This window comes from Pantherophis guttatus, chromosome 8 (assembly GCF_059756535.1).
Source record: "Pantherophis guttatus breed Tessera chromosome 8, ASM5975653v1, whole genome shotgun sequence".
NCBI lineage: Eukaryota > Metazoa > Chordata > Lepidosauria > Squamata > Colubridae > Pantherophis > Pantherophis guttatus.
This window is the reverse complement of record NC_142070.1, coordinates 45202749-45222047: the sequence shown is the minus strand read 5'-3', so window position 1 is coordinate 45222047 and position 19299 is coordinate 45202749. Positions and strand designations below refer to the sequence as shown.

Below are 19299 nucleotides of genomic sequence, written 5' to 3'. Positions count from 1 at the left end.
TCAAGATCAAATAGATCTTGACAGACCTGAACACTGGGCCCTATATAACAAAAACGAATTCAGCGTAGATAAAAGTAAGGTTCTACACTTAGGCAAGAAAAACCAACTGTATAGATAAAGATTAGGTGAAACATGGCTTAGTGCCAATAATTGTGAGAGGAATCTTAGACAATCACTTAAATATGAGCCAACAGTGTTGTGCAGCAGCCAAAAAAGCAAATGCAATCCTACTCTCAATCCTTTCCAACTCTGGAAAAAGTGCAGAGAAGAGCAACAAAAATGATTAGGGAGCATATGAAGAATGACTACAGGAATTGGGTATGTTTAGTCTAATGAAAAAAAGGACTAGGGGAAACACGATAGCAATGTTCTAATATTTGAGGGGCTCCTACAAAGACGATGGGGGTCAAACTATTTTCCAAAGCACCAAAAGGCAAGATGCAAAACAATGGCTGGAAACTAAGGAGAAGCTACATAGAACTAAGGAGAAATTTCCTAATGGTGAGAACAATCAACCAATGGAACAACAACAATGGAAAAATGAAATATCAATCAATCAAATAAATCAATAAATGAAGAATAGTGAAATATAACTGCTCTTTCTAAATGCTATGTTTCTGCTGGCAAGCAGCTGATTATTTTTTTCACAGAATGTAACGTAAGTGTTTATGGTCTACTCTATTTTCCCCATTTAAATTTCATTATACTTGAGCGTCTATTCCAAACAACTAAATGTAGATTAATACAGTACTTCATTTACACCAGACTTCAAATTAGTGAATATATTTTTCTGTTTCCTTTGAATGATAGGGAATGAAAACAAAATATTGTTTTAAAGAATGTATATGCAAAATCTAGGTCATACGAATCTCATAATACAGACAATTCCCAGTTTTAAACTAGAAAATCAATTGTAAAATCTGGATTAATGATTTGTAAATGTCAGAAACCAATATAACTTGTTGCTTTTGCCTATAATTTGTGAATTAGAACTTAGTCTTTAGTGATCTGCATGTCAATATTTTTGTTGTCTATGCTATTTTTGAAAATAATTTTATTTATTATATTTAAATATAAAGTTTTGTTATAGGGTATAATTTTCACAATATATTTAATGAATTCTAAGATGATATCATGCAGCAATTCAAGGTTTAAATCAGTCTTGAGTGTTTCATGATGTAATCCTACTCTCTGTAGATACGTGTGTGCTTACTTTTATCTACGCTGAATTCGTTTTTGTTATATAGGGCCCAGTGTTCAGGTCTGTTATTAAATTTAATCTGAAAGGTTTCAGCAGCTTTGTGATTTTTCTGGGCTCGGTCCATCTACACTATCATTACAGACCAGGTGTATTACTGGCATTACTTCTTACATATTTTAGTATAAGTAGAGCTGCTTTCCATGTCTTCGTTAGGATGCAGTCTCAGCATTGTTGGAAAGGACATCAGCTGAGCTACAAGCTGTAGAACAAGAATTGGCAGAGAACGAAGAGGAAGGGGAGGAGGAGGAGGAAGAGGAGGAGGAAGAGGAGGAAGCACAGGATACTCAGGAAACACGAAGTTCTGAGGAAGACTGGTAAGATGAACTATTTTTATTTATTGGTCGTTCACAAAATAGCATTTAAAAATATGAAGCATAAAAAAGCAAAATACAGAAAATGTTGCTTGACCTCCGCAGTAGGTAGGTAAGAAAGATAGGAAGAAAACCTATTATTCCTTAGGCAATTTAGGGAGGAATATTTTTTTCTGCTGTTTTGCTCAGTGACAGAAACACAACACAAATATTATAGGGAAAGCAACAAGGAAAATAATGAATAATATTAGTTTCTATGCAGCTTGGGGAATGGAGCCATGCTGTTGTCTCCAATCCAATGTTCGGGTTCTGTGTTCTTGTCTCAAAAGGATACAGCCTGGTGAATATGCATAATCATTCTCCTTAAATAGGAGCCAGCAAGTAAGGGGAGCGTGCATCTAGCTAACAAAATATAGACTATGTGCAAAAGGTATGAACTGGGGATGTATCCTGTCTATATTATGCTTTTGCTTTTGTTATCATGAGCTTCCTTTATTTTTGATCAGAACAAACATTCATATAGCATCTTACTTCTGGTAAATTTAAGCTGGGCATGAAGGCAGTAGACTTTTCTTGCCTCTTCTCTTTTAAGAAATGCTTATTGGTAGCATTTGTTTCTGAAAATGTGAATCAGTTGTTTCTAAGCAGCCTTTTGTTAACCACAATTTGGAATGTAGATCTTTCATGAAACATATAATCCAAAATGTGTCAATTTACTTGGATTAACAAGTTTTTATATAGAAACATCCTAGCTTCCCCCCTCCCCCCCAATTTACCATGTGGAGAATTAACTGGGTTAAAAAATACAGGTGCAAGGTGTATAAAAAATACAAACTTTAAGCTACTTTGGTCAAAGTGTATGTTTCAATGAATCCCTAAGTGAACAAAAGCTGACATGATCTCAACATGATATCATTCTTCAAATTTCAATGTATTCCTACCATTTGTGTGCTCCATATTCAGAGTAAGAAAAAAAGGTATGTGACAGGTGCAGACATTTCATTATAGTTGATTCAATTTTTGGACCTTCCTTTTACTGTAAAGTTGTTTGAAAGATGATTGACTTGTTGGGTTATAATTAGCTGGGAGAGATATTTTCACAGATGAATGGATGCTCTGACTTTCTATCCACTCAGGATATTGTTATTATTTTATCTATTTGCAATATCCATGGGCTCCACCAAGTGACTATGCAGAGGGTGCAATATCTATCTTCAAAAATAACCTTCAATATTAAATTTACATTTAATTTTATGATGTTCTAACACAGTAAATTTATAACAGATCCTTCTGCTTTTTCCAAAGAAGAGAATACTGAAACCATAGAAATGTTTCAGTAGAAGTTTACCTCTGGCGAAAATAAGTTGTTGATAATGTCACATTAATTGTATGAATATTAGGTTCCAAATATGCTGGTATTTTATTTTCCAAATACCTTAGTAAATTAAGGATAGATTTCTTCTCACAGGGTAGGAATATTGGCAGAAGTATCCAGAGAAATGAATGAAGAGAATAAAATCAAAGACACCAAAGAAGACAAATGCACAGATAGCAAGAGAATGAGCTTTAATTTGGAACAGGCAGGTGGTACTGAACATGAGAAAGGCAACAACTTTACAGAAGTGGATCTCAACAAAAAAACAATAGTATCCCCAATACTGGTGAGCATTTTAAATTACATTTCCTATATGACCCAGAATGCCTTTTATAGCTGAGCCATAATATTTGTCATTGCAAACTTCTCAAAACATTTTCAGATAAATGTAGAAACTTAGTATAGCATTTAATATATGTAGTGATTTTGAATTGGTACTGTTTTTGTTGCATAGTACAAAAAAGAGTAGCAGCAAGGAAAAAAAGTCCTTAGAGCAGCCACAGAAAATATTTAGCTTGCTAGTTAACATTTAATGCTTATTTGTTCGATAATTCATGTTTAATAATGGATGTTTTAAATATTTAATAAGTTATTTAATGTTTAAATTATACTAGCATACACACTTAATATTTTTATTTTTGCAACTGTTTTGAAGTTTTAATAACAAGGGCCAAGCTCTTAAAAACAGTGCTAGAAAGGGGGGCGGGCGGTTATATATGTGATGGATGGATGAATCAGTTCATTTTCAGTCCATGAACTATAAATTTTACATATGTTCATTTCTAAATCTGTTCTGCCCTACTCCTCTTTAAACTGAATTTTTAAAAAATAATCCATATGAAAATCTGTATTTAAATATTTACATTTGGCTATATTTTTCTAAAAAAACCATATTTTATATGATTTGCGAATTTTTTTTAAAGCCTGGAATTTAGAACTGCAATACAACATTTAGAAAATTATGGAAATTTAATTCACCAGAAAGTGTGAATCAATTTGTTTCTCTTCAAATGTACATTGTTCAGGCATTCCGTATGCTAGAATCCTAAATACTGATATTTAATCCAAGAAACATATTATAGGTAGTCTTTGACTTGGTACCAGAATTTCTGTTGCTAAGCAAGGCGCTGGTTAAGTGAGTTGTGCCCGATTTTACGACCTTTTTTGCCACAGTTGTTAAGTGAATCATTGCAGTTAAGTAAATCATGCAAGAGAATCTGGCTTCTCCCATTGACTTTGCTTGTCAGAAACTGGCTTGGAAAGTCACAAATGAGGATCACATGAAATTAGGTTAGTTAAGTCTTTTCTTGGGGAAAGGCTGTAGTCAAAAATAGAGTTCAAGCATTGATACAAAAGTCCTACATTCGGTCCATATGACATTCCTAAAAGTGCAATAATAATCACCATTTAAAAGAAAGCCTAGTTGTAGTTTTAAATGGACAAGGGATTTGTTTGTTTAGAATGAATTCATTTTAAGAATCCTGAAAAGATTTTTTTTCTAGTATATGGTCCTTTATCTAGTGAAATATACAGTGTCCAGATAAAAGAAAGATTTTTGTGGAGCATTAAATGTCTGTCTACTTTTTATTTCTTAAGAAATTAATGTATTTTGAGCCTTGGTTTTTTGGTTTGAATTTAACTTAGTGTCCTAATGGCATAAATTGATATAATTTGGGGAGCAGGTCTTGGTTTTCAATATTAGAAATGATGTATAATATATCCACAGGTTGATAGAGAAACAAATACAGAAGATAGGATTGAGTGTGTAGCTATACAACCCAAGGACAAAGCCAGCCTGAAGTCTCAACAGCATCCTTTTGTCAGAAACAGCATGATAGTACGTTCACAGACGTTCTCTCCAGGCGAGCGGAACCAGTACATCTGTAGGGTAAGATAAAGAGTGTTCTCAATGAACTCTTGCTAACTAAAGACTCATTTAATTTCTTTGGCAGTGGCTCATTGCTGGCAGTGGGCCACCTCTAGAGAACTTAGTGTCCATCTGTCAGCTATGAGGCTATGAAAATTATTGCTTTCACCTATAAAATAATGTGTAACTTCTCAGCTATTTGGATGTTAGCTTTGTATTAAGCTAGAATAAAGTTGTCGCAATTAACATTCCTTCACTCTTCCCGTCTTCCACTTACTGACATGCAAACACATGGTTTGAACAGGATGCTAAGGCATGAATTGTTTAACCATGATTTACTGAAGACAATTGCAATTGACTGTGTTTGCACCATATGCTACATTTAGTGGAATATATGAACCCAGTCATTCTTTCTCAATAGTCATGTGTAGAATTGGCTTGCAGACGCCAAAAATAATTTTTTCGTGGTTTTTTTTTTACTGTTGATACCCATTTCAGTGCAAATATTTATATTCATTTTGCTATTTTATGACATGTCTAGCAGCATGCAATTTTTGAAATATGATTTGCCAAATGAAAATAGCACTTCTTCTAAGAATACTTTCCCAAAGAAAGAAGGAAGAAGGTTCAACAAATTAGAATCTATCTGCTTTTTAATTTCCTGACAAAAATGAAATACTTCAAATAAAGTTGCTGTGTGCATGCGTAATCTGAAACAATATGTTCATACGACAGGGACAAAATATCAAAAACTCTATGCTGCAGATGAGTCATCAAGTAATCTGCTTTTCAGTATTTTCAACATTTATTTGCCCTCCAATGCAAAAGACGGTTCTTCATTGTAGTCTGTGAATCGTTCCTATTGGTATCTGGCCTTGCACAGTGCTCTTTTGAGAATTTTCTAAAGCTGAAAGAGACTTGTGTATTTGTCTTCCATTGTCCTTGCAGTTTATCTTTGACTGCAGTAGTAGTACCCCTCCAGGAGTTCTCTGACACTGTAACAGCAATTTTTTCTCCTGATACACACATCTACTTAAAGGAAACCATGTGATCGAGACTTGACTCTCCTCCTCAGGCTGTTACAAAACAGAATGGGAGGAATTGATCATTTCCTGATAGGGCTTCATAGTGGAATGAATTCTTCCATCCAAACTCCCTCCAGTACCAGGATGATCAATCAGTCTCAACCAAGATCTGTAAACATCAAATACTCAAATGTAAGAAGAAAAAGACAATCAAGGACAATCACTTTGTATGGTTCAGATTTTCTGTATAGCCACCTGCCTCCTTTTATTTGTGCTTTCATTTATTTAATAATGGGAATCCTTGTTAGACAAAACCTCTTTTTCCTCTCAGATCACTTGCACATTTCATTCCATACTGGAAGCAATTTGGGATTTATCTGGTATGCGTTCATAGCAATCAGTCCAGTTGAAAAATAAAATTACTAATGACAACACTCACCGCATATATCATCCCCTTGGGCCATGTCAATCCTAGATCACACCCTTCCAAGTAGGATGCTACATTGTTGCCATTAGTAACACAAAAAAACAGTAGTGTTAACAGCATCTGCCTCATTAAAGATCAAGAAGTGAATATTTTTTCTGTATATTAAGTTATTGGTGTTTGAACTGTGTTGTTTTATCAGTATTACATTAATTATCTCTTATGCAAAACTGTAGTCAAATCTAACAGATATGCAGTGGTTATTTTTGCTAGTTTTAATACCAGTAGCTTTTTTATTTTAGCTCTACCCACTCTGTTTCAATTACTGTCTGTTCTATTTTGACAGCTGAATAGAAGCGATAGCGATAGCTCAACATTGGCCAAAAGAACTCTCTTTGTGAGAAATTCCACAGAACGGCGGAGCTTGAGAGTCAAAAGGGTAGGTATTGTTTGATCATTTATTATTCATTTCTTTATTTTCATCAAATATATTCAAACTTATAATAAAGGTTTATTTATAAAGCATTGCTTTGCATGTTACACAGATTGATGTGCATGCATGTACAATCTCTTATTGAAGATGTAGATCGTTATCTTGCCTCTTCTCTTATTCCAAGGTTGTATTCTGGTAAACAAAAAACAACGATTTATTTCTTTGAGAACAAGAAGTAGCAAAGGAAGTTTCTTGACATTGCATTTCTGCTTTTCTGAGAACTTTCATAGTAAAACTGGGCATCTAAAGGATTTTTCCAGGGTAGGAGTGAGGCTGCAATATAGGGGATGATCATAACTTGTAGTTAATTTGCCACAATATACTTTACAGTTGTTTTTGTATGTGGACATTTTTCTGGCAATCTTTTTCATAAATTTGACAATGCAACCCAATTTGTCAAGAAAAATGTAGGACTTGGACACAAAAAAACTGCTACATGTTAGTTCAGATCTTTGTCCAAGTTCACTATTGTTTATCCTTTCTCCCCAGAGATATAGATTGGAATCTTTCCCAGCCTTACTTGGAGAGATTAAGGATTAAATCTAAGCATGCAAAGCAAAGACTCTGCAACTGATGGAAATCTTTCCTTCAAATTAGACATTTATCACAGCAGTCAGTGGCAAATTCTTTTTAGTTTAATTTAACTTTATATTTCAATTTTGAGGCCACCTGATTTCACCGCAAGTCTGGACAATTTATAATTAAAAAGAATCATAAAGACAACTACATATATCAAAGAAATTGAGGTGGAGAGAAATGTTCTTGACCAGAATTTTAACTTTCACATTGTTCATCAGACACTTTTTCTCATCAACTAACAAATTTATACTCGTAGCTATTCTTAGAATTGTGTTTTGTTCCTGGAACTGTGAATGTTATATCCTCTTACACATTTAACTAAAAAAGGGAGAGATTGTCTCAGATAGTGTCAGAGAACAGGCCTGTCATTTCCAGTTCTAGTGACATAGCAGATTGGAGAGCTGCTACTAAGATTAATAGATCCATCTCAAAACAAGGTATATTCTTTTATTTTTTTCAGATTGTAAAGTTAACATCCAGACAATTTACTTCCAAATATATCCCAAGGAAACTGATATGTCCTCAAACAATGTTTTATTGTTATAGATTTATGCTTAATTTCAATTACATGGAACCCTTCCAGATTAGTTAAAAGGCAGAACAAGCTAATCACTTTGAGCACCATTTGTGAAGGAAAGGTGGGATGAAAATTTAACAAAAAAATAAATACATTCCTTGGCTTTCTTTAATTAAGCAATGAGGTATTTAGCACAAATTTACCCATAGGCTTGCTTTCTAAAATAAATTCAAGAGTTTCATAACTTTATAACAGAATTCTTTACAATACACAACAATACATGAATTTCAGAGCAGCCACGTATTGTACAGCCAGCGTTAAGAGAGAGAGAAGCAACCCTGAAAATCCAAAATTTTCTTTCTTTCTTAACACTATATATGCATATACCAGAACCTTCCCTCAATCTTTAATAAATTGCTGCTAGAGTTGCACTGCTAAATTGCAGTGTTCCCACTAATATTTCCCTAAGCAAAAACCGTTCTAGGAGACTGGGTAGCAGACACAGAATTAATAAGAAAAGTCCTTTGGCCATTGTTTCATTTACTCCAGCATTCTGTCATGGAATGGCCCATGGAAAGCTTACAAGCTTGGACTGCAGGGCTATAACTCTCTTTTCCTGATGTTGTCCAACCAAATGCAGCTAAGGCATGCTGCTTAAGGATTCAGGGGGTAATAAAAAACTATGCCTATTCATGGTCGTTGATTGCATGATCCTCCGTGAACCTGTCTAATCCCTTTTAAGAAATCTTCCAATTTGACAATCTTCCATAACTGCTAGCAGTGAATTCCAGTACAACTATTATAAAATATTGTCCTCCGGGTGGTCCTGAATCTTCTCTATAACATTAAATAACATTTTTTCCTCTCCCATAAATAGGCATAGCACTAGAGGCCTTTCTATGATGGCGGGTAGAATTCAGAATCTCTCAGCTTTTGTCCTGCCATTTGCTATAGTAATGTATTTTACTTGCATGCATTAGCAAGATGTTCACAATCTTTTTTTAAAAGTCAGCCGCCTTTAAAATCTCAGAGTTAGAAATATTACAAGCTTCTATTTTCCCCCCCTTAGGGATACCCTTCATCATAGTTGTACCAAAAATGTTGTGTTTTGATATTGAAATAAAGTTTAAAGATGTTGCAGAATATGTTTTTACTGTGTTATCTCATTTATGTTGCCTAAGGAAAATTGTATGACAGGTTCTTATCTTATAGGGGCTGAAAAATATTCCAGTTGTATAAAAACAACTGCAGAATAGCCGCCCCTTAGAGTTTAGTCTGCTGCAACTTCATTTGTACAAAAATAGTATCTTAGTGCCCATAGCAAATTTGTTATGTTTCACATGAGTATTGGGCTGTTCTCATGCAGTGCATGTATTATATTATATTCTTATTTTATGGAATTCCTGACAACTATAGCCTACTTGCCAGTCCAACTTGCGAAGAGCAGTGCGAGAGCGCCTGGTGCGTACTTCTCTTGACTTGGAGCTGGATCTTCAGGCATCCCGGACCCGTCAGAGTCGCCTGAATGATGAACTACAGACACTTCGTGCTCTTAGGCAGAAGTTAGAAGACATGAAAGTAACAGGGCAGACGGACCTTCCTCCATGTATTTTGGAGGATGAAAGATTCCAAAAGCTTTTGAAGCAAGCTGAAAAAGAGGTATGAACATGAACTAACTAATAAAGAGGCAAATGTATGATGTTTTAGTGTCTGCATGTACAGTTTTGACCAAGTGTTCATATAAAATTGAAATGCTCAGAATGTATACTATCTCTATATTATTGGTAATTTTTTTTCCTACTGCCAGGTACTGATTTGCATGGGGTTTCAGTGGTTTTAAATGTTCAGAAGTCACTGGCTTATTGTCTTAGAAGAGTGCAGGCATTTAAACAAATTGTTTAGAAAAATGGATACTGGTTTAATGTGGTAAAGCATCCCCCCCCCCACATTCCATTCAGCCTACAGTGGGGTTTTTTTGCTGAGAACTTTCCTGTTTTTTCTAACACTTCAGAATTTATTAGTATAGTTCAAATTATTGAGTCCAATAATCATATGGTGCTAAAAATTAATTTAGTAATTAAATGCCTTTGGATATCAATAATCACAGAATTGCCTTAGGAGGATTAATTTTAGATGTTACAGGGTCTCAGGAGGTTTCTATATTTAACCAAGAGGATAGCTATTTTTTGGGGGGGGAGAGAAAGTTATTTCCATTCTGCCTTTAAGAAACTGCTTCCTAGTTTTTAAAAACATTTAAGAATATGGCAGAACTGGTTGTAAAACTGTTGCATTCTAAATATAGAAAGATCATGTTGCCTCAAATTTAGGAAAACCAGATAATTAAAGCTGGGTTTTTTATTAAACAACTTTCTACTTCTATAAATGACTAAATATCTACAAAATCCACAAGACGTTTTAGATTCTTAAGGAATTTCATTATAACCAAACTCACATCATCTTATTTATTTATCCAGTTTACATAGTTGCTCATATCACAAAACAATATACAGTGGTGTACAATGAAGCTAAAATAATAAATATCTAAAATAATAGTCAATGTTGATTATTTAAAAGGTTAAAAATTATAAAAACAGAGCTAAAACTAAGAAATAATAGACAAAGAGATATTAATAGTAATGGAACTACCTCACTAGTTCATCCATCTCCTTGGGGTCCCCAGGCCTGCTGGTGTAACTTGAGGGACTTTCAGAAGCATAAGGCCAATCTCACCTCAGGGATGAAGATCCCACAATGTGGATACCACAGCAGAAATAGTCCACTGCCAAGGGCCCACCAAATGTTGTTCCCTAGACAGTGGGGTATCATCAGCCCCATGATGGCCTGTTGCCTTGTCCACACCTCATTTACTTTATGAGAACAGGATCTCTGGTTTTAAAATGACTGGACCAGATTGGAAATGTACACTCTTACAGTGCAACATCTGTTTTAATATTTTCATGGTCATGTATATCTCTGAATAGTTAAAAAGCACTCACGTAGTGCCATCTTCAGTTGTAATTTGTTTACAGAAGCAAGCCTACCATGGAAATACTGTACATTATCCTAATCTGGCAAAATCTTGCTTAATAAGAGATTTGCCTTTCTGGCAGGAAAAGGAATATAAACATTTTTGCTGATATACTTAAAGTGAGTTTGACATATAGGCGATCCAGAACACAGGTAGTCCTCAATATACAACTATAATTGGGATCAGAATTTCCATTGTTATACAAGGTAATTGTTAAATGAATTGTGCCTGAGTTGATGATCTTTTTTTGCCATGGTGCTTAAGGAAATCACTGCAGTTGTTAAGTGAACCAAGTGTTAAGTGAAGCCATTTTCCTCCATTTACTATGCTTGTTGGAAGCCAGTAAAAAGATCATAAATGGTGAGCATATGATCCTGGAATAGTACAACTATCGTAAATACATGCTAGTTGCCAAGCACTCAGATTTTGATCACATGACTAGAGGCATTTTGCAGCGGTCATAAGTGTGAGAAATGATTATAAGTCACTTTTTTCACAGCCATTGTAATTTTGAATGGTCACTAAACAAATAGATGTAAATTGAGGATTACCTGTACACCTCTATATTCCATACTCAATATTTTTAAAAGTATCTCCTCCCGCATATCCTCATCTCTTGAAACCTAGATTGGGTTTTTCTTTGTTAGTTAGTTTGTTTGTTTAGGAAAAATTTTACCCTGTCCCATGCCAGACTGGCTTATTTGGACAGAAACGATAAAGAAAAAATAATTCCCTGACATGACTTCATCAATATGAGATTATTCTTAATCTGCACTGATGATGCCCACAATCATTTTAGGTCAAAGGCCCAGTGAAATAAGATTATTTTCCTATGTTATAAAAAAAAAACCAGGAAAGTGGAGCCTCATGATCTTATGGCAGAAGAAAATTCCATAAAATGGGGGCTACTATAGAAAATTCCTGTTGTCTTACCCACAGTCCATTTAAGTTATGAGAAGAGGAGTCTCTCTCTTTGTAAATGACCAGACCAGATTGGAAATGCACATGATAGCAGGGCCAGATCTGTTTTAAATATTTTCATGGTCGTGTACTGCTTTGAATAGTTCAAAAGCATTCCTAGGGTGCCCTCTTCAGTTGCAATATGTTTACAGAAACAGCCTACTGCAGAAATACTATACCTATTACAATGCCGAAGTCAGTAAACACTTTAAAGGCTTTTAATATACTAATATAAAAAGTTAAGGGAAGTATTAAAGCAGTGGAGTATTCTATTAACACAAAAGGAGGGCATTTAACAAAACCAATCAACATCACAGGGAGCAGATAAAAAATATAATTTAGACTGTGTATTATATACTTTTAATTGTCAGAAAAAAAATTAAACCCTTAGCTAAAAACTGATTATAAAATTCCAGTGGTATTTTTTTCTTAGCTCATCCAAAGGATAATTAGATAGCTTATTGGGTATGCAAAGCCACTTTGCCGTGCAAGGTTTTTTGTGACCTGCTGTCTTTTTTAGATGCTGTTAATCCATCTACAGGTGCTAATAGGAAGGGTTGGCATGCTAATAGAGCTTCTATTTGGGGCATAACTTTCTGGTGTACAAACATTTGCCCACGGATTACAGTGGATTAAAGAAACTGTCAAGAATTAGGTAGACCTTTTTTATTCATCAACATCTTAATTAAATCAGACCAAAGTCATTTGAATTGCAGTGCCAAGATGCCTTTCCTTTTATTTGTGCTGAAGATGGTTTGCAAGGTGCTTACTTAACTCCTCTATAATATTATGAGTTATTAAATGTGGCTTGTAATTTTTTTTCATTAGGCTGAACAGTCAAAAGACAAAAAAAAACAGGGATTAAATGCAGAAAAATTGATGAGGAAAGTTTCAAAAGACGTGTGCCGATTACGAGAGCAAAGCCAGAAAGTGCCATTACAGGTGCAGTCTTTCAGGTGAGGAGAATTTGTATCTCTATGAGTTTTGTAAAACTGTTCAGCAATTTCTACATTGAAATTTTCAGTTTAACTATGCAGCATATCGTTCTAGAATTAGACAGCTCTGTGGTAAATTTCACTAGAGTTTCAATCATTTACAAGATAAATTAATTCAAATGTTCTGAAGTAAATGATCAAAGATCCAAGATTTAGCTTTGGAGTCCCATGTCCTAAACCAACTCTTTGGATAAAGAACTAGTTTTTTTCAATAAAAGTAAAATACTCTTGTTTTATGTCTATTGTCTATTAAAAATAAATTCACTATAATTTTCCTGAAATACTTATGGGGTGGGCAAAGGATCATATCAGTTCTGCATATGAATGTGATAAATTGAATGTGTAGGTATTATATTCAGAGATAGCTTAAAGAAATATATCTACTATTTCTATCGGGAATAGGATTAGAGAAAAAAGTTTGGCCGATTTTAGGACATTTCTGTCCAGTTAACAAATTATTTACACCAGAAATTATTTACACTTGTTTTCAGCATCCTGACTGTCAATAGTCAGTTTTTCCTAAGTAATTCACCTGGCTAGAAACTGATGACCAGAATAAAGTTCTATCTATCTATCTATCTGTCTGTCTTTCTCTGATGAAATAGTGGTTACAGTTCAAATTAAAACCATGGCCATTTTGGTTATTGGAAAACTTCCCTGACCTCTTCCCTAAATGTTAGCCAATCTTCTTTGTAACCACTAGATAAGGGAACTGTTACTGTACAGGATTAGGAGAGCCTATTCACAGTAAATGCTTTTACCTCTCTGACCCAGCCCCCAAGGTGGCTGGAAAGAAATGTTCTAACAATGGATCTTCCATCTTGGAGACAGCCTGCTGCTGAGGAGGCTGAAGTCAGACCAAGGTAATTTGGCAGGAAAGTAGTATTTTCCATCAGAAAACAGAAAAAGACTGAAATGAACTTCTTATGTCAGATAAATGTCTTCAGAGGGTCAGTGACCTGCAGTTGGCCCACTGCAGGACTGTTCCTTTCCATCTGACCATGGAGCTCTGTATGTCCATGGCCATTTCTGCTTTGGCTGCTACAGAGAACAGAAGAGTTGGAGTGTTTTGTTTTGATTTTGTCTCAAGAAATACTGTCCTTGTATAAGTTTCTTCTATGATGTCACTAGTCCCATTGGTAAGCTCCAGCTGGAAAATTGTCCATTTCCCGACTCAGAATTTGGTGTGGTTGTTCCCATGAAAACAAAAGATGGGATCTGGTCATTGCATCCTTCTAGATCATAGTGATTGGCTGCCTTCAGAATTACCAAGCAACTCCGAGATCTGGTCAAAATTGTTCCCTCCATGGTGGATCTAGTCTATCAAAAATTCTTATTCCCATTACAACCTTAAGGCTACTACCTGCATCTACTTTCCCCCAATTCCACTCCCCCTCAACCACACCCTTCTTGGCTAATGAACCTATCTAACCACTGTCATTCCCCACCATAGATCCTAGTAACGAGCCTCACCATCCATTTCTACATCTGCATTCCTCTCTTTCCATGTCCAAAAAGCCCATTCCCAAGTGGGCGGTTGATCATGCCTGCCAACGCTCCAAGTCTGCACACAGAAAAAAAGACCACTTCAGTAAACAGGAGCCTGGACCAGATCCCAGACAGCAAAATATCTGAGCCCTAGCAGGGCTCAGGTGAGTGACTCAAGCTGTCTCTGTTCCAATTGCCCCAGCTCTCTCCAGCCATATCTCAGGTTTCTACTCTGCACTGCTTCTTGTAGCAAAAGTGGAGCAAAGGTAACAAGGGACTTAGTGGCATTGCTGCACTGGATCTACTCTGTTCTCATGCATAAAGATAGACACTCTAGTCCAGGGCTGTCAAACTCCCGGCCTATGGGCCGGATGCATCACGTGCTGGCCACGCCTACACCCAGTTTAGCAAAGGACAAAGAAGTCTCGATACAGCACATCATGCCACAGTGATAATGTGAGTTTGACACCCCTGCTCTACGCAAACCTTGCCATCATTACCAGCTAGCGCATCATTACCAGCTAGTGCCAGTTAAGGTAGACAAGAACCTCCACCACCACTGTTACATTCCAAATGCTGCCCAAGTACTTAACAGAATCCAATGTGGTGAGTAATGAAGCTGACTCTGCTGGATTGCATATCTCATTGCACCCTCCTCTATATTGACTTCCCTGGTTACTAAGTGCCTCCTGCCTCCGTCTCTTCTGTTTCCTTGGAATGCAACACACTTGTAATCTCATTTTTTTCATCCATCCAATCTACAAAGCAGACTTCCAAAACAAATCCCAACTCTTGGTGTGTAAAATCAACATTTATGTTCTTATTCACCATGTTGTCACCAGGTAGGAAGAGAAACTATGGAAGCCCTTGGTAGAAGAAAGGCACATTGTGTCTCCCATAACTTTCTAAACTAGTTAAGTGGCCTATCGCAAAACTAAATATTTTTACAGAAATATCATTTGAGTGCTACCCTACTTGAACTCAGTTAAATTGTATTTCTAATCACTATGTTAAAAGCCTAAGGATTTGTTATATAGTGCTTTGAGGCAAATTGCTTCTTTATTCTTTTATCTTCTAGTATTGGAGTCTATTATATGTTATCTAGTATTGGAGTCTATTATAAATTAAACACATTTTTGTTTCCCTTATATTTATTTTTAAGGGAGAAGATGGCATACTTCACAAGAGCGAAAATAAGCATACCAGCTCTACCAGCTGATGATGTCTAACAATATTTTGCATCAAAGGTGTTGTTCATTTTTTAAGTGAATGCTTTTATATTATTGTTCTACAATCTTTTAAAGACATATTTTTGAATTCAATTGTAGATATTGTTTATAAAATGCATATACTATGCTCTAATGTAACATTTCAAATGTGCAGACTGTTCCCTTTGTCTTTTCGCTAGAAATATAAAGCAAAATATACACTGATACACCAATGAGTCTAACTTTGTACAGTTTGTATATGTAAAAACAAAGGAAATCCTAGTATGTATGAACTGCACTGCTGCTCTATATCATGCAATGTATCCCATATGTTTCATTTCCCTGCTTATTTTTTTTCACAAGGACAGACTGTGAAAATGGCTGTTGAGCCATCTAATAGGTTTTGCAAAAAAAAAGTGGTAGTAGTAGTAGTTGTAGTATGTACATAGCTTTCAGGAAATGTTGAGTCCTCTTCCATGCCAGCAGGTCTGTTTAGTGCATACAGGTTCTGTTTAGATTTCTGCTGTCTACATGGGAACTTTCATATCTGACAAAAAATCTTTTTCCCTTTCTACCTTTTTTTTTTTCTTGAATGAAGGAAGAGATCTAGAATACTAAGCTGGAATAGTATCCTTTTTGAATGTACTGAATTTGGGGCTGTATTTCAAATCTCACTGTATCTAAGAGCTTGGAGAGAATATGAGGGAAGTATGTATAACCCTCCATGTGTTAAAATTGATAATACCCAAATGGCAGCTGTTTTAGGAAAATGGACTCAAATTCACTTTTAAACCTAAGTATTCAAAGAATGAAAATTAAAACTAATATGTAAATATATCTAGTAAGAGCTTATTAAAATAGTTACATTCATGGAGCCCAAACATCCATTTTCACAAGAATTGTTCTTAACAAATTTATTTCTCTAAGGCAGTGTTTCTCAACCTTGTCAACATTAAGATGCGTGGAGTTCAACTCCCAGAATGTGGGGAAATCTTGGAAATGAATCCCACGCATCTTAAAATTGCCAAAGTTGAGAAACACTGATCTAAGCACCCATTGTATACTATTGTTATAGAGATTTCTTCTAAGAAACCTTGATAATGAGCACTTAAAATAATATTAGTTGGATTAAAATTAAATAGACCATGTAAAATGGTTCCTAAATTAATTATGGCACAATAAGGATTAAACATGATCAATAACCTTAGTTTGTTTAACCAGCAACAGGTTTAATACAAGGTGATTTTTTTTTTAATTGGTTATTCTCCAAAATCAGCTTCTGGCTACAAGTTTACAATAGGTTCTAGGCAAAGTATTTGAAAAGGGTCTATGACAGTTTGCCGCAGCCAACTTGATGCCAACTTGCTATGGACAAGTCACCATGGACAACTCACCTTGGCCAACTCGCTGCAGCCAACTCATTGTGGGACAAGAGTTACACTAATATCAAAGAAATTGTGGAATAGAATCATTAAAGAAAGGATGAAAAAGAACAGACAAAATGAAGTGTGAATGGCAAAAAAAAAATTTTTTAATATTTTTTTTAAATAATTAAATTGAATTGTTAAATGGCAAATTGTCCCGCAGCGAGTTGGCCATAGTAAATTGGCCATGGCGAGTTGGCCATGGTGAGTTGGTTGTGGCGAGATGTCCCATTCTGATTTTAAAAGGTGCTTCACAAAGCACATGTGGGCACATCTGAAATCCCACCCCAAATTGTTCTTTCTCAAATTGCTGAGGAAACTACTGCACATCTTCCAGGAGGCTCAAGTTGGAAGTGGCTGCTTTATCAATCATCCTTCTAGGTAGAGGTACTTTTCTAGCTGACCTTCAGTTATCGTGCATGTATCCACATGTGCAGAGTCTGTGAACATGTTTAAAGTCTAGAAAATCTGTGCCAAAACTTTGGAAGTATCTCTTCAAGGACTTTTGCTTCATTCAGTCCATCAAGGCGTTTTGCATAGCCGTAGTACAGGCACAGGTTTTCTTGGCATCCTCACTTCCCTTGGTAATTCTCATCTGATAACCAGGCACTGATTAGTTTTGATATCATCATCATGGAACACATGGTTATTAATGCCTTGTTTCAGTGGTAATGTCACAGTTTTGTAGAACAGACCAAAGCAAGGCATCTAATTATTTAAGAAGGGATTGAAGAACTAGTAGTGATAAGTGTCTTTACTAAATTTAATCTGCATGCCATACTCCCCACTGACTAAATTAGAACTTCTCAGTTTATAAGAACAGGCTATTTAAACAATGTAACTATTGCTTCCAAGCTATGGAACATAAGATAATGAGAGAATGAAAGTTATTCATGCAGTTTTAAAGCCATTTGATGAAAGTGACATATAGTTCTGTATGTGATACATATTCACATACACACACAAAAAGACCCCGAGGAAACAAAACACTAATTGTGTACTTGTTCATTTTGCAACATAATTGTATATTGACATGCTGTATTTTATTTTTCAAGGATATAATAGTATTGTTGAAAAAAATAGGAGAACATTTACAGTATGTTCATTGCCATCCTTAGAATTACAAAAGGAAATAAATTATTGTGTCTTAATTTATTTTTGTAAATCTCCCAAAGGGTCCTATTATTATGCACAACTATGTGTAATTATTCAGATCTTTTCAATATTGCTTCTACTTGGAAGTAGGAAACTGCTTAATATTTCCTGGGTGCCCCTCTTTTTTTTTAACCCATCTTTTAGAAGTGAACTAAACATGTACATGCCATTTACTCTGTCAAGGTCAATTGTCTAAAAGCTGAAGTCGCAAAGTTATTTAATATAGAAATGAAGGCTGATAATTTCAGCTTCTCAGTTTGACATTACAATATAATAATGTTTTAGAATGATGTATAGAGTTGTATCTTGTGATTTATTTATTTTCAGTCTTATTTATGTACAGTACAGTTTAATATAGTTCAGTTCTGCACATTTAAATTTGCGGGTTAAAGAAAGCTACTGTGCAAATTGTTTTAGGGACACATACAAATATACTTCCCTCTTTTTCTTCTGAAGTTATGCCACAATATTTAGAGAGAAACAAAAAGAATAATATATTGGCAAGACAAATTTTGTTGGATGTTTATAAAAAGGATCTTCCATCCATGTCTTCTTTCACATACTAAAATTGCAGCAACCTTAACTAATATTTAAGAAAACATTTTGAAGTCCTGGAAGTCTTACACAAAGTCTGTTTAGCATTTGAAACAATTTTGAAAACTGTGATCATAGACAAATACCAGTCAAGTCTCATACTACACTAATATCATTTTTATCATAAAAGTTACCTATCAGAGAATAGAACAAATGTAATAATACCTTGATTATCATTACTTCAGTACAATCCTGCACGTCGTATTACAAGTATTATACAATATTGTTTAGCCAAATGAACAAAGTTAGCAAATCTTTTATTGGATGAAACTAAACTTCAATTTTTATACAGTTATGTTATATTTAAGTATTAAATGCTCAGAACTGAACTCAATATTTAATCAAGTTGTATCACAAATGTCTTCTATCCTAATATTGCCTGTATATGTACACATCACCCAGTTTAACCTTTGTCTCTGCACTTTTCAATTGTTTCAATGATTTGGAAAAATACAGTTTTTTAACAGTAACTTTTGCATGCTTCTATTCTTTACCAATACCAGTTAAATCAAGTTTATGTGATTTGTGCAAATGTTCACATAAAACATTCATTAATAAGACCATGTCATAATGGTGGTCCATTAATCAGCATTAT

The 19299-nt window shown here is 35.0% G+C and overlaps 1 protein-coding gene across 5 annotated transcripts in view; it reads left to right on the top strand.

The window, feature by feature from the left end:
- Positions 1–19299, top strand: part of WWC2 (WW and C2 domain containing 2) — a 153119-nt gene that overhangs the window by 132310 nt on the left and 1510 nt on the right. For 3 of the 5 annotated variants that reach the window (XM_034401375.3, XM_034401372.3, XM_087874724.1), the window contains 7 exons: positions 1415–1575; positions 3041–3233; positions 4674–4835; positions 6610–6702; positions 9269–9511; positions 12669–12796; positions 15486–19174. In XM_034401375.3, coding sequence (XP_034257266.1) covers positions 1415–1575; positions 3041–3233; positions 4674–4835; positions 6610–6702; positions 9269–9511; positions 12669–12796; positions 15486–15552 — 1047 coding nt within the window. In that variant the 3' untranslated portion in view covers positions 15553–19174. Of the gene's footprint in view, positions 1–1414; positions 1576–3040; positions 3234–4673; positions 4836–6609; positions 6703–9268; positions 9512–12668; positions 12797–15485; positions 19175–19299 lie in introns of those variants that run through there. The other 2 variants (XM_087874725.1, XM_034401374.3) reach the window with 1 other exon arrangement.